Source organism: Centropristis striata, chromosome 10 (genome assembly GCF_030273125.1).
Source record: "Centropristis striata isolate RG_2023a ecotype Rhode Island chromosome 10, C.striata_1.0, whole genome shotgun sequence".
NCBI lineage: Eukaryota > Metazoa > Chordata > Actinopteri > Perciformes > Serranidae > Centropristis > Centropristis striata.
In genome coordinates, this window is record NC_081526.1 from 5,198,751 (window position 1) to 5,213,781 (window position 15,031).

At 36.9% G+C, this 15,031-nt stretch overlaps 1 protein-coding gene across 1 annotated transcript in view; it reads right to left on the minus strand.

Moving 5' to 3' along the window:
* abca12 (ATP-binding cassette, sub-family A (ABC1), member 12) overlaps nucleotides 1-15,031 on the minus strand; it is a 147,414-nt gene that overhangs the window by 8,744 nt on the left and 123,639 nt on the right. Inside the window, exons 61-66 of the mRNA XM_059343220.1 lie at nucleotides 13,621-13,783; nucleotides 12,583-12,836; nucleotides 10,392-10,596; nucleotides 9,537-9,646; nucleotides 7,900-8,050; nucleotides 655-789 (exon numbers count right to left, since the gene is read on the minus strand). Coding sequence (XP_059199203.1) covers nucleotides 655-789; nucleotides 7,900-8,050; nucleotides 9,537-9,646; nucleotides 10,392-10,596; nucleotides 12,583-12,836; nucleotides 13,621-13,783 — 1,018 coding nt within the window. The remainder of the gene's footprint in view (nucleotides 1-654; nucleotides 790-7,899; nucleotides 8,051-9,536; nucleotides 9,647-10,391; nucleotides 10,597-12,582; nucleotides 12,837-13,620; nucleotides 13,784-15,031) is intronic.

Below are 15,031 nucleotides of genomic sequence, written 5' to 3' on the forward strand. Positions count from 1 at the left end.
GGAGAAAACTAAGTGGAGAGACTTGACAAAAGGGAGGATAGACAGGAAGAGAAGGGAGGCTTTGATAGAGACGTAAGGTAAAAGCAAAGTTGAAAGCTAACAGGCTAGGCCACCCTTGGGTGAGCCTGAGAAAACACACTAATTAACTATATGAGATCTGTCAAGTCGAGGAGATCAATAACTGCTTTACTTCAAAGAGCCTTTCAGGAGGAACAGTGCTATATAGTTAGTTTAATATTTGCTGCCCGCTGGACAGTTTGCAAGTAAAAAAAGACTCTGGAACAAACTCCCTCAGTACATCCGCTCTCTAACAACACTGTCAACTTTCAAGTCACATCTCAAAACACACCTGTTTAGGCTAGCCTACCCCTAATATATTCATCATTTTTAAATTACAATTTTTCTCTGTACTGTTTCAGTGTTGTTTATTATTACTGTCATTCTTGTCTTTATTGTTCTAATTTGTAATTGCTTCATTGTTGTTTATTATTACTGCCATTGCTGTTTTATTATTATTGTTTTGTTTTGTTTTTAATTATTTATTGTAAGGTGACCTTGAGAGTCCTGAAAGACGCCTATAAATAAAATGCATTATTATTATTATTAAATAGGTATGAGCAGCAGCAGCAGCGTGGTGAAGAGGTGGGTCCTCACCAGGAGAAGGATCTGTGGGTGCCCGATCAGAGCCAGAGCGGTGGAGAGTTTCCTGCGGGTGCCACAGCTGTAACTGTCAGTAATGATGTCTCTATGGTAGGCCAGCTCCAGCCTCTTCAGTAGGTAGCTCACCACCTTTAAAGGGGAAAAAAGCAGGGGATTATACAGTGTATGAACTTAATAACAAACATATTGTCACCCTGTTAAAATAATCGCCTGACTGATTTTTTCAAGTTTTGCAGGAAACACAAAAAACATACAGTACAGGCCAAAAGTTTGGACACGCCTTCTCATTCAATGTGTTTCCTTTATTTTCATGACTATTGACATTGTGATTCATCAAAACTATGAATGAACACATGTGGAATTATGTACTTAACAAAAAAGTGTGAAATAACTGAAAACATGTCTTATATTCTAGTAAGCAAAGGGTGGCTACTTTGAGGAATCTAAAATACAAGACATGTTTTCAGTTATTTCACACTTTTTTTGTGAAGTGGTTAATTCCATATGTGTTCATTCATAGTTTTGATGCATTCAGTGAGAATCTACAATGTAAATAGTCATGAAAATAAAGAAAAACGCATTGAATGAGAAGGTGTGTCCAAACTTTTGGCCTGTACTGTATATTGCAATGCATGCTGGGAGATACGTAAAACGTTGCATTCACGTGATGAAATGAAGTAAAGATCTCAATTGTCCAACCATATTTAATCCTCTGTTTTCAAAGTTAAGCAAAACAACAGAATAAAACGACAAAAACAACACAAGTATCGTCTTAGGTCTTCTGGTGTCATATGCACATTGTTTGTTATGTTCGACATGTGGTTCAAAACTCAGAATTTGTACAGCTTAGTATCATACAAGAAAAAAACATTTGGGAAGCCAGGGCAAGCTGAATCTTGCATTTTCGACGGTAACATGACTCAATCTCCATCGTTTCATCCCCAATTTGAACAAGATTAAAAATAATTGAAGTAACCGTCAAAACGATTAATATATCTTAGAAATATGTGTTAGTGTCGCATATCGTCACGCTGTTAAAATAATCGCCTCAGTCATTTTTTCAAGTTTTGCAGGAAACACAAAAAACTTCCCCAAAAGTGTAACATATTGATCATTTCACTCAAAAAGGATGTAACAAAGGATGGCTATTGGCATAGTAATAACACTGTGTGTAAATGATGTAACTTAAGAGAAGTAGATGATTTAGGCATTTTTTTGAACATGCCTTTGTGACTTAAGCAAGATATGGTAACACTTTATTTTGAAGGTGTCTACATAAGAGTGACACAAGCCTGTCAGAAACATGACATGACAAGTATCATGAGCATTAATGTTACTTCAAAGTGGCATGTTCCAGATCGCTCCAAAGTCACAAAAACAATCACAATATGGGATAATATAAGAACATCGAGATATATATATATCGTATATCGATATTCAGCCTAAATATATCGGGATATGACTTTTGGTCCAATACGCCCAGCCCTCGGCTGTAGACAATTTTTATCCATTCTCTATATTTTAAAATTGGCTAATTCTGCACCAAATGTGTGTAACAAATGGTATCAACCCAAAAAAATGCTGCAACAACTTATGGGACATAGTTGAGCATGAAAATTTACTCCAGAAAGAAATATATTAATGTTCTAACTTAATGTTATTGAATCATTGAGTCATATTTATAAGAGATTTTTGAACCAGAACAACTTGACACACAGTGCTGAGCTCAAATTAATCCCAGCTTCCAGATGATGTACACAACTTCTATGTGGCATTTATTGTTGACCTGCTACCTCCCCCTAAAAATCCACTGCCCCCCAATCCCCAATTATCAAAGGGTTGTTGATCGCTCGGAGGTTAAAATAATTTCCTTCGGGATTAATAAAGTTCTATCTTGTCTTATCTTATCTTAAAACCTCCAACTCGTGTCTGCTGCCAATTGCTTATCAATGTATGAGATATTTAAAGGTCTTGCAGTCAAATACTGGGAGTCAGCAGGTTTAATGACTGCTCTACATGGCTCCATGATCATCAAGGAGACAATTTGAAGACTACATCTATAGTGCATTATGAGCGCATTCATAGTGAATTATAATGCTCATTATAATCAATCATAATGCATTATGACTGCATTCATAAACACATATAAAGCTTCATGATGCACTATATCAACAGTTATAAATATAGCTTATAATGACTTATAAATCCAAGTGTCTTATGAGTGCTCTTGACTGGTTATAAACTACAGGCTGACTGATGAGGCTTATAATACATTACAACTACTCATACCCCTCTATACACACACCTCAACAATCAATTGTTATAAGGACTCATAGGATGCCATAAGTATAAATAAATGATCAATGTATGCTTTAAGTAAAGTGAGGTTCATATAGACGCATCTATAATGCAGTATAGCTAATCATGATGTTTCATTGTTGGCGTGAAGTAAAGTGTAACACATTTTCATGCATTTAAAAGAAGCTATGCTGCATCATAAGTCATTATTTATACTTATGGCATCCTATGACTCCTTATAACAATTGATTGTTGAGGTGTGTGTATAGAGGGGTATGAGTAGTTGTAATGTATTATAAGCCTCATCAGTCAGCCTGTAGTTTATAACCAGTCAAGAGCACTCATAAGACACTTGGATTTATAAGTCATTATAAGCTATATTTATAACTGTTGATATAGTGCATCATGAAGCTTTATATGTGTTTATGAGTGCAGTCATAATGCATTATGATTGATTATAATGAGCATTATAATTCACTATGAATGCGCTCATAATGCACTATAGATGTAGTCTTCATAGAAAGTGTTACCGACAATTTCATAGATTATTTCATGCTGCTCCGTGCACATGAGAAAGTCGCCCCCCAGCTGTGGCTCCAGTGGATCTAAACAACAACAGACCTTTACAGGAAGTTGATTCTCCATCCCTTTAATCTATCAACTGGAGGACCTCTCTCTCTGGAGAAAAAAAAGTCCAATATTCCACTACACACGATTGAGGAGCTGATTACAGCAGGAAAAGGTGGATTTACAGAAAGCTTTTCTGGGGGCAAAGGGTGAGCCTGCAGCTCATTGGCTACTTGACTTTCATTTCTCTATTCTGTCCAGCTGCACTGCAAACAACTGAGGGATCTATCCATCCCACTCCCATGCATATTTAATTTTGTTTATACAACAATGATGACTTTACTTGGCAACATTATTCAATCCCAGCTCCGTGCTGTCCTGGGGCTGCAGCTAGAGCTGGTGCAGCGTTATCTGTTTGGTGTTTATCAATTGATCCTGCGTGTAAAACCAAAATAAAATAAAAATTAAAAGAGCAGTGTGTAGGAGTGCAGCAGTGATCAGCTAGAGGAGCTGCTGTAGTCAGAAGTCCCGCCCACATACCCACCGACAATCAATCTAAGCTGTCAATCATGACGTTACAACCCGTTTTAGAGCTTCACATAACCACAGGGTATATACAGGAATCCTGAAGTTAATTTTAATACCTTTTTAAGACTTTTTCATGACCTTCCCAATACTTTTTAATACCTCACCGCCACTTCAATATGTAACCATTTACATCAGTTATTAATTTTTTTATTCGCCGTATCCAGGCTAAAATGCTCCCAAACTTCCGAAGTTTTGGTACGCGTAGCTGTGTTGTACGCCGCCATTTCTGTGTATGTTACCGCTCGCGCTCGACAGAGACACACTCTCGGCAGAGATTGTAATGAAGTGAGATGCCTCACTCTGTTGGAAAAACACGTCTGCCGACAATAGTCGACAATGGAATTCATTGTCGACTATTTCTATTATCGATTTTTGTCGACAACGTCAACGAATCGTTGCAGCCCTACTCCGCAAACCTGCAATTGCCCATGACCGTTCATTCAAGCCTTCTCTTCCGTTTTTTTCACGCTGAGGGCGTCGTGTGACATAAGGTGCGTTCGTAATATGCACTGGGAGTGCCAGAGTGTACTTCATGAATTTCGGAGTGCGCTCTGGGAGACAATTTCTAAACGCATCCACAAGAGAGTAGTTTTTTCATGTACCGGTTCATCTTTGTTTTTTAATGAAACAAATAAATTCACACACGCTTGCGATGTTTTCAGGACCCAAACTATTGGACAGCGAATTGAGAAAAAATACCTTCAAAATTTAAGACTTAGCAAAGTTGTGAAAATACTTTTTTAATACTTTTTAAGGGTCTTAATTTTCCCAAAATTGATTTATCACCTTTTAATACTTTTCAAGACCCCGCGGATACCCTGAACCAATTAAACAGTTCTCATTAGAACGACCTGCCGTTTGTTCCTCAATTTTAAGGATAAACTTAAGATACTGGTTCATATTTAACTAGCAGATCTAATCCATTGGTAACAAGCATCCGGGAAGTTGGTGAAATAACGATGCAAAGCTATTTTTCTTGCAAGATGATTTGGCATGGCAATGTTTAAACCAGTCATGTGACACCTGACATCACAATATCTGAATGAAAAATGTTTCAAAAGTTTTTGAAACCAAATCACAGCATGGATATTTCTGTATTGTTCCAATGGTCTTGGTGTATCAATGTATGCTGGGCGATATATCGATATATCGATATATTTTTAAATGTGATATGCATATATTGATATAGTTCCATTTTTTGGACTTCGGAAAGACAAATATTAATCTTCTGATTTCACGTTAATAGGTTTAATTAACTGATTCATTAATTGATTCATTAAGTCATATTTATACAAGATTTTTGAACCAGAACAACTTGACACACAGTGCTGAGCTCAAATAAATCCCAGCCACCAGAGGATGTACACAACTTATTTGTGGCACTTATTGTTGACCTGCTATCTCCCCCTAAAAATCCACTCTCCCCCCCCAATCCTTAATTATCTACAAAGTTGTTGTTGATCACTCGGAGGTTAAAACTAGGGATGCACGATATTGGATTTTTTGCCGATATCCAATATGCCGATTTTTTACAACTCATTTAGCCGATTACCAATACAGACATTTTTTTCCACGCACAACTTATACCCACAATCAGGGCAAATTTGCCCAATTTCCCAATTGACATAATAAGTAAACATGACCTGTGTTCTCATTCTAAGCTAAAAACACAGCAACTGTTAGTTTCAGGTGATTTACCACTTACGAAAAACACAATTATGAGAATTATATTCCATTTCTGCCAATATATCCCCTTAACTCCTACACATTGCTCCTTTCATGGCTCATAAACATTGCTTAAAAATCTATACATTTGCCTGTTAATTACATACAATAGTGTGCTGTAAATACGGGCTCATTTTCAAATAGCTGGAGGTGATTTCCCATCGGTAAGCTTCAGCGTTTTTTTTCCCATCAGTTGGCAAGTTGGGGAACCAGATCAATGGAGCAGGCCGATGCAGCAGATAGCTCCGTTCACTAAAGATTATCTGCTTTTTCTCCGTAAGAGGATTTACCTTTAGTGTTGATTTTTTGATTCTGAGTTCACTGATCCAGGTTATTAGAACACAGTTCATATTTTAGACAGATAAACAATATCAGCTGCCAGATTTATATGATTAGTCCCGGCAACATAGCATGAACCAGCAAAATATATTTAGTGTTTATTATTTTTTTTACGTTCTCTGATAAAAGCCACTTTCTATCACCTTTGATGTAACAGCTCATTAAGCCTGACAAAACCATGTCAATGCGAAATGACCCCATTAAGGCTTGTCTCATTATCCACAGCTCGGGGACTCTCAGCAGGAGACAACATAAGAGGAACTCCATATATAACCTCATCTTTGTGAATTAGCCCGACATCGATGCTGTGGCCATTATAACCATTGTTGTCACTACTCTGACCAGAGAAGAGGAGCTGTAACAACAGCAGCGATGCCGATTAGAGCCAGACAGATCCATTTCTGTGCTTCACTCTCTGTGTAAGTAAGTGTGTGTCTGCTAGCGTCCTTGCTAATGTGTCTGCGGGACTCTTGTTTGCATCATGGCTGAGATTGTCAGAGAGAATCAATGCTTTGTACCTCTGCACCCAAAGTTGGAAAATGGTGTAGTGAGAGAAAGACTTGGAGAAAGACTTAAAAACATGCAATACCATTAACTTATTCAAAAAAGTACCTAAAAATAGGATGATTCATTTATATAAGTTAGAGTAATGAGTGGTGACACGTTCTATGCGGCTACTATTTTTGTTTTGTATGTTTGTTTGTCTTTTATCTTTATTTTTTTTATTTTAATATATATTTTTTTCTTATTATTCTTCTTTTTTTAAGGAAGAAAGGATGAAGAAGGGAAAGGAGAAGAGGAAGGAAGGTGAGGAGAAGAAGAAGAAGAAAAAAAGAAAAAGAAAAAAGAAAAATCATGCAGCTTTTTTTTTCCTCTCTTTTGTGACTGCTTATTTCTTTTATTAATAAATAACAGATTGCACATTTCTCATTTTTAAATTAACTTGAGTTGTAACAGGGTAATAAGCTATGCTTCAGCCTTTTCGGTCCAAATGTCTATTATCAATTTTCTTTCTCTGTTTACTTATTGTTTACTTTGATCAATGTTTTTTTTTCTGGTTTGTTACTTCTCTTTTAATGACATGTATCAACCGAAATAAATGGAAACCAAACCAAACAAAACATAGATGTTTTTCTGCGTAGAATTAGGATTTTCCACACATTTTTTGCAAACCTCAGAGCTGTTTCTTCTCTATCTTTTTGGGGTAACATTTTTTTTAAAAAACGGAAAATCAGAAATCACATCATTTGTTGATAAGTTGTTCTGTGGATTTCTCTCATGTCAGCAGCAGCGGAAGACAGGCACGCTCTCTAATCACCACAGAGGCAAGATTGATTAGTTCTCAGAAAGATAAATGGGAAGAATGGGGCTAAAGTGACATGTCAAATGAGATCCTCTCATCATCAAAGTATCGTTTAAATGTAAATTTGCCTGCAGCCAAGCATACAGCGCCGGCTTAATTCTGAAGTTTGGATTGCACGAGCTGACAACAAAAGCTTTCCCATTTTGCCCCAGATAGTACAGCTTTCAGCACGCATCACTCAACACTTCACACCCTCGGATTCAGTATGCATGCACGGCAGGCATCAACATTTACTAGTCCTGCAGTGGGAGTGCACCTTTTGAATTTATATCAGATCCGGTGTCATTTTGAGCATGCTGTTGTCACTACCCGGCGCTTTGAAAAAAGCAGCACAGAGTCTGCAGCACTTCCTTACTCACCCCGTCTATCTCTCTCTTTGAGATGCCTCGGATGCGAGCGTAGAAGTACAAGTGCTCTTTTCCAGTGAGCAGATTGTCCAGTGCGTCCACCTGGGGACAGTAGCCGATGTTAATTCCCTCGTTACGGCACTCCATGATGTCTACCAAGCGCCTGGGGAAAAGGAGACAAAGAAAGACATATTCTCTTAAATGGCATCCACCACATGGTGCAGGGCAGATGGACATGTAGGCTGTTTTTTGTTTTTTTTTGGCTCTTCTGCCTGCTGAGAATACACGCCAAACAGCTTAACAACAGAGTTGTAGCAGCGAGCTGTACAATGGCTTAAACCTGCACAGACGACTTTGAGAAATGGGTTTAAAATACAGCTGGTCCTCGCTAAAACCCAAACCAATTACCTTCACATTTTGGCTGATGGGAGGCAATAACATTCCTCATTTGTGGATATTTGTGCTATGCAAATTTAATCAAGCTCAGATTCATTAGAGAGTGCAGCTTGGGCACCTGGAGGAAAGCTTTGTCCTGTGATGCTTGTGTTGTGTCGTCTGTGGTGATTTTCATAAATCATCTCCAGTTTGCAGGAATATATTTCAAAATTGGCATATTATGCTCATTTTTCAGGTTCATACCTGTATTTCGGGGTTTCTACCAAAACATGCTTAAATGTTTAAAAGCCTGCCGGCTCGATTAACCCTCCGGAGTCCATGAAAACACCTGCATATTACTTCTTCATGATGTGAAGATATAAAAATGAAGCAACATTGAGTCTTGCCATCAGCTTCCCTCTAAAGTTCTGGCTTGAAACTACATGCCAGATTTTTTTATGTTGATGATATTCGGCCAAGTAAAACTGGAGATATTGTCAAATAGATTTAGTATAAAATATTGAACTAGATGTTATTCTCATTTTACCTCTTATGTGTTATATTTGCAACCTGTGTTCATATTTGCAATATTAAAACTCTGCGTTTTGAAACATCATTTTCAAGATCAGATTTTATGTTTCCTTAGTTTCTTTTGGGTTCAACATTTTGATCAAGTAAGTCAAAATCAATTATCAGGACATATATGTGAGGTAATGCTGGAAAAACTGATACCAACATGGCATGGTGAAGATTTTTAACAGATTTTTTAACAGATATAATAGCTGAAGATTTCAGAGGGTTAAATGCAGTTTCTGAAGTCAGGCTGTGTGCATTTCTCTGTGGATTAAGCGCTTTCATACTTTGACATTTTTTTTATATTTAGCACCAGCAAAGACATGGAAATCTCTTTTTACAATATGGGACCTTTAAGTAGACAAATATCAAGCTGATGTATTTAGAAATGTGCATGCAGTGTCACAAGTACAAACAGAAGAAAAAGCAAGTGGGCAAATGTGGCTTGCAGCCAGAGACAATAAAGCTTTAACCAATAAAATATATTCAGAAAATCTGTATTTTTTTACTGTAGAATAAGCCTGACACCTTAATGTGTTCGGTATGAAGGTAAGATTTATTTCTGTCTGAACAGCTAGGTAAACTCTATTGCAGAAACAAGAAAAAGTGATTAAATATTAATGCAATCTAAAGTCCTTTTAGTCCTACTTTTTATGTTTGCATTGCATATGTGTGATGATAAACACATAAATTCAGCTTACCCGTCCCGGTCCCTGATCTGTGCTGTGCCATCAGTGGGGCTGACGTCTCCAGTTAGCATCTTGAAGGTGGTAGTTTTTCCTGCTCCGTTCTCTCCCAGCAGACCAAAGCACTGTGAGAGAACAACCACTGCTTAGTGATGCTGAAGCATCTGTCCACTTTACAGTACTAGAATGCCACGATGGGCTTTTTCAAAGGTTACATAAATAAAAACAAGCAAGCAAGCTACTTAGCTAAAAATGGATATGGGTCATTTTTCACCCATGTTGTGCATTAGAAGGTGTTTATATGTTGTCACCGATTTAAAACCTGACAAAGAAGACACAAATATTAACTATCCTATTTTGTTAAATTGGTGTTTTTCCAATGGAAATTATTATTTGGTGGCTCTAATAAGTCTCAAATGTTAAAATATGTGATTTTCCAATGAAATCTGGTGGTTCTAACAACTCTTTTAAAGTTAAACCTTCAAAATAAGACAAACATAGTTACACATATACTCAAATTGTTAATTAAGTGTACAACTTTTTGTATCACTACGCTTCTAATGCACAAGCTCATTTTTGACCCATGTGTGTAAACTTGATGTAATAATACAAAAAATATTTTTCTTCATAAAGTAGGAAAGGAAAAATGGATATAATGATCTGTTGTAATAAAAAAGAAAGAAATTCAAACACACAGCCAGCATGAAATAACATGGGAAATGAATTTGCGTCATTTTTGGCCCATATGTGGATTAGAATGTGTTTATATGTTGTGCATCAAAGAGTTCAGAGGTTGATAAAAGTCATTATTACACATCTGACTGATATTATTTTATTGGTATTAGTAATTAATGTTTCCTAAAGGCTTACCTCTCCTGCAGGGATGCCCACAGAGAGCCTCTTGACAGCGTGGACCTTCTTGTTGAGGTGTTGGTAGATCTTACTCAGCTGGTTGACCTGCAGTACGTCTGTGCTGGCGGCTCCACTGGACACTCGTTGGTGCTCCGCCACCACGTCCTCATCCTCGTTCCCACAGGCAGCCTGTGGCACCGTCTTCTTGCTACAAATCAGATTCCTGCAAAGGGGAGAGCATTTTTTGGTGTTGAAGTTAATGTGAATTACTGGCGTAGACATAGAAAATACTCTATTTTATCAGTGAGAGAGTCAAGTCAAGTCAATTTTATTGATATAGCTTAAGATCACAAATCATAGATTTGCCTCAAAGGGCTTTACAGACTCTCTCTGTCCTTAGACCCTCACATCGGCCAGGTAAAAACACCTCAAAAAACCATTTTAACAGGGGAAAAGAAGAAGAAACCTCAGGGAGAGGGAGGAGGGATCCATCTCCCAGGACAGACAGACGGGCATTACAGGTACATCTCAAAATATTAGAATATCATGGAAAAGTTCAATATTTTTTGTCAATCTTTTCAGAAAGTGAAACTCATACATTATATAGATTCATTATGCCTAGAGTAAAATATTTCAAGCCTGTTTTTCTTGTAATTTTGATGATTCTGGCTTAGAGATAATGAAAACACAAAACTCAGTGTCTCAGAAAATGAGAATATTGATCAGAAGTTGAATATGTGAGTCCTAGTTTAGAATTATAATAATTAGAATATTGTGAAGAAGTTCAATTTTGGAGTCCATAGTTGGTATTTTGTGTCTCTTTTGGTGAAATTATGTCTCTTTTTGTGTCTTTTTTTGGTAATTTTTGCATCTATTTTGGTTCATTTTGTGTCTTTTTGGTCATTTTATATATTTTCTTTGTTATGTTGAGTCTCTTATAGTCATTTTATGTCGTTTGTTGGTCATTTTTTGTGTCTTTTTCAGTCATTTTTACAACTATTTTTGGTCATTCTGTGTCTTTTTTTACACAGGTACATCTAAAAAAATATGAATATCATGAAAAAGTTCAATATTTTTTGTCAATCAAATTGAAATATTTCACTCTATGTGTAATGAATCTATATAATACACGAGTTTCACTTTCTGAAATAATTGACAAAAAATATTGAATTTTTTCACGATATTCACATTTTTGAGATGTTCCTGTAGATGTCGTTGTACAGGACAGATCAATAGAGTTGAATAGAGCAGATAGAATATGAGATGGGGAGAGAGACAGAGGAGAGCTGTGCAGGTTCTTAACATTTTTTGGGCCCAATATTTTTGGCTTTATTGTTACTTTTGAATTATTTTCTACGGAACAAGACGAGCGTTTTAACACAGTACTATTTATCATCAGTCACGTTACCACCATCCGATCTCAGGCTTCTGTTTTCCTCATGTAGTATATTTTATGCTACAAATGGTATAATTTATGTTACATATAATATAAGAGTTTCTTCTTTACTAAGAGAAGCCACAGTCTGACCTTTTGTTCGTTTTCAGAACAGAGTCTCCAGGTAACAACTGGTTCAAACCAGAATAATGAACATTAATATCTGGGAGTTGTCAGACAGTAAAGGCGTTGGAATTTTTGAAAATAAGCAAGTATAGATTGTATCCTTTTAAGGTTAAAAAAGTAGATTTAACAGCGTGCTGGTGCCTGGGAAGTAAGTAAGTAAGTTAGTAAACTTTATTTATATAGCACCTTTCGCAGACAGAAGTCAAAAAGTGCTTCACATTAACAGAGGATAAATAAGTTAAAAAGAATAAAATAAAATAACATAAAAATAAAATAAAAAATTACATACAAGTTTTAAAAGACCAAAACAACAGCAATTAAACAACCATAGCAGTCCCAAAGCAACTAATCAAAAGCCTGAAAAATAAAATAAGAAAGATGGGAAGACATGCCCATGTGGTGCGTATGAGCTGGAACATTCGAATAAAATGATCTTACACGCAGACAGAAAAGCCAGAGAGAACTGAGGGCTCCATAGGACTCGGGAGAACCTTTTTTCAGCAGCCTTGAAATTGACAAAGTTCTCCTCTGCTGTAGCTAGGCAGTGTATTCTGATAATTGATAATAAAGAAAACTAAAAGGAACTTCGACTTGGTCTTTAATCCACTTTTCTCACTCAGAGAGGTCGTAACTTTACACCACACTCACCTGACTTTGCGTATGAGGAACCTGTTGAGCAGGAGGCGCAGCGTGAAGAAGACCACGCCTTGAACGAAGGAGGCGATGAACATCCCACCCAGGGCTTCTATTGAAAACGGGTTCCTGTAGGCGTCGATGCCGTAGCCCCCGAGCAGCTGCACCTCGATGTTCATCCTGGCCAGCTTCATCAGCCCGTTCCCAAAGTTGAACTGAGGGAAGATTAGGAAGAAGTTGCACAGCCTCTCGAACAGCAACATGATGTCCTGCAGCAGGGAAAAGGACAGAAGAGAACAGAAGACAGTGAGAAGGCTGGGAATATAAACCTGGGTATACAGTGACCCGGGAGCTAATCCTGAATTGTAATCTTCACTTCTGTCACTGGATATATGCAGAATGTTTGCCCTTCTCACTCCTCTGCAGCTCCATATCACTGCAGCAGCAGCAGCAGCCACACATTTAACAACTTCACATACACTACCGGTCAAAAGTTTTAGAACACCCCAATTTTTCCAGTTTTTTATTGAAATTCAAGCAGTTCAAGTCAAATGAACAGCTTGAAAGGGTACAAAGGTAAGTGGTGAACTGCCAGAGGTAAATAAAAAAAGGTAAGCTTAACCAAAACTGGAAAATAATGTACATTTCAGAATTATACAAGTAGGCCTTTTTCAGGGAACAAGAAATGGGTTAACAACTTAACTCTATGGAGTCTTGGGCTATTTTGTCCATTTTTGAATTCTTTTCATGTCTTTGTAAGTCATTTTGTGTCTTTTTTTGTCATTTTGTGTCTTTTTTTAGTCATTTTGTGTCTTTTTTTAGTCCTTTAGTCCAACATAAAATGTGATTTTGAATTTTGTTTTTTACTTTCAAAACACTATCATGCTCAATAAAGAATTTTAAATGTTGCAAATGTGCATTAATTTCAGAGTACACTGAGACATTAAACTGCATCATTTTCAATAAAATTCTGGAAAAGTTGGTGTGTTCTAAAACTTTTGACCAGTAGTGTATTCAGTTGCAAACAAAACAGATCTTGACTCAGGTGCTCACCGCCGGGTCCCGAGCTGAAAGTGTACCCAGGAAGTATATGGTGGAGGAGGACATGATGGTGTTGACGCTGATGAAGAGGTTGATGCACACATAGGCGATGAAGGCCATCTCTGCATCCCTGAAGACGCCTGATAACAGATACATCCAGGGGAAGGTGGCAAACCTGAGGATTGACAATGACAGGATACCTTAAACACAACGTCAAGTAAAAACTCCAGGCGGCAACCTCCGGGTCTGAGCAGGGAGGCGAACCAGGAAGTGCCTTAAGCTGCATTCTAACAAAAAGTGTAGCTGCAAAAACATTCTGTCCATTCATTTCAATGCAAAATGAGAAAACTTCTCACTTGATTTATTACCTCATAATTATTTTTTAGGACAACACTATGGTCTCAATCACTAGTAAAAAATCTTCTTCAAGACAATCTGATGTTAATAGTTCTAATAATGGCCCCATTTAGAAGAAAATAGAAGATAAAGAATCGTATGATTTGGGGCGGGGCTACCTTTGATTGACAGGTCACTAACAAGGCGAGCCGTCATCAGGAGAGAAGCAGAACAATGCGTATCCATGGCAACGTGTCAATAGAGTTATTTATAACGTTATATAGATGGGTCTAACGCAGTTTCAGTTGGTGTAACCAGTATTTTTTTCCTCATAAAAATCTGATTATAGACAGGGAAATAAATGTGAACTAAAATGAGAAAAAATACAATCCACATTTACATTGCAACACTATGGTATATAACTAATTTTACATAATTTATCTAAACTTTTGGAAAAAATGGTTGTATTTAGAATATGTTCTGCTCAATATTGACGAAATTTGTAAATGTAGAAATAATAAAAACAAAAAATGTATTTGATGTTTTTTAAAATTAAGTAATTATATGTATAAGTCCACTTAATACAATGTAGGTGGATAAAGTATTTAATATTCGTCTTTTTTTATTGTGGTAACACCATTTGACGTCTTGCCAACCCTTATTTGTCACTGATCCAGATATAAAAAAGGACGTTTAGCGGTTTGGTCTCATAACTTTGACCCTTTCACTGTATTTTCATTTAATTTTTGAAGGTTTTGTTCAGTAAAAATGTCTTGTTCAGCGTTTGGTTGGACTAACACTCCAAGGAGTCGCTGCTCAGTTTTCTGAGGTCAGTAACGTACATTTTTGTTTTAGTTTTTTGCCAAAACTAACATCCCAGTTAATGCTAACATGAGTCAGTCAGGTTGAGGTGTAGAGAGGCTGTAGGGTTTTCAAAAGTATCGATACTAAAACGTTGTATCCGGATACAATACTCATTTTCAAAAGTATCGAGTATCTGAAGCTTGTTATCATAGTTGCAGTTTCTTTTTGCGCAACTGTTTTTTATTATAAATATTTAACCTATGGTTCTGTTAATTTTTACATG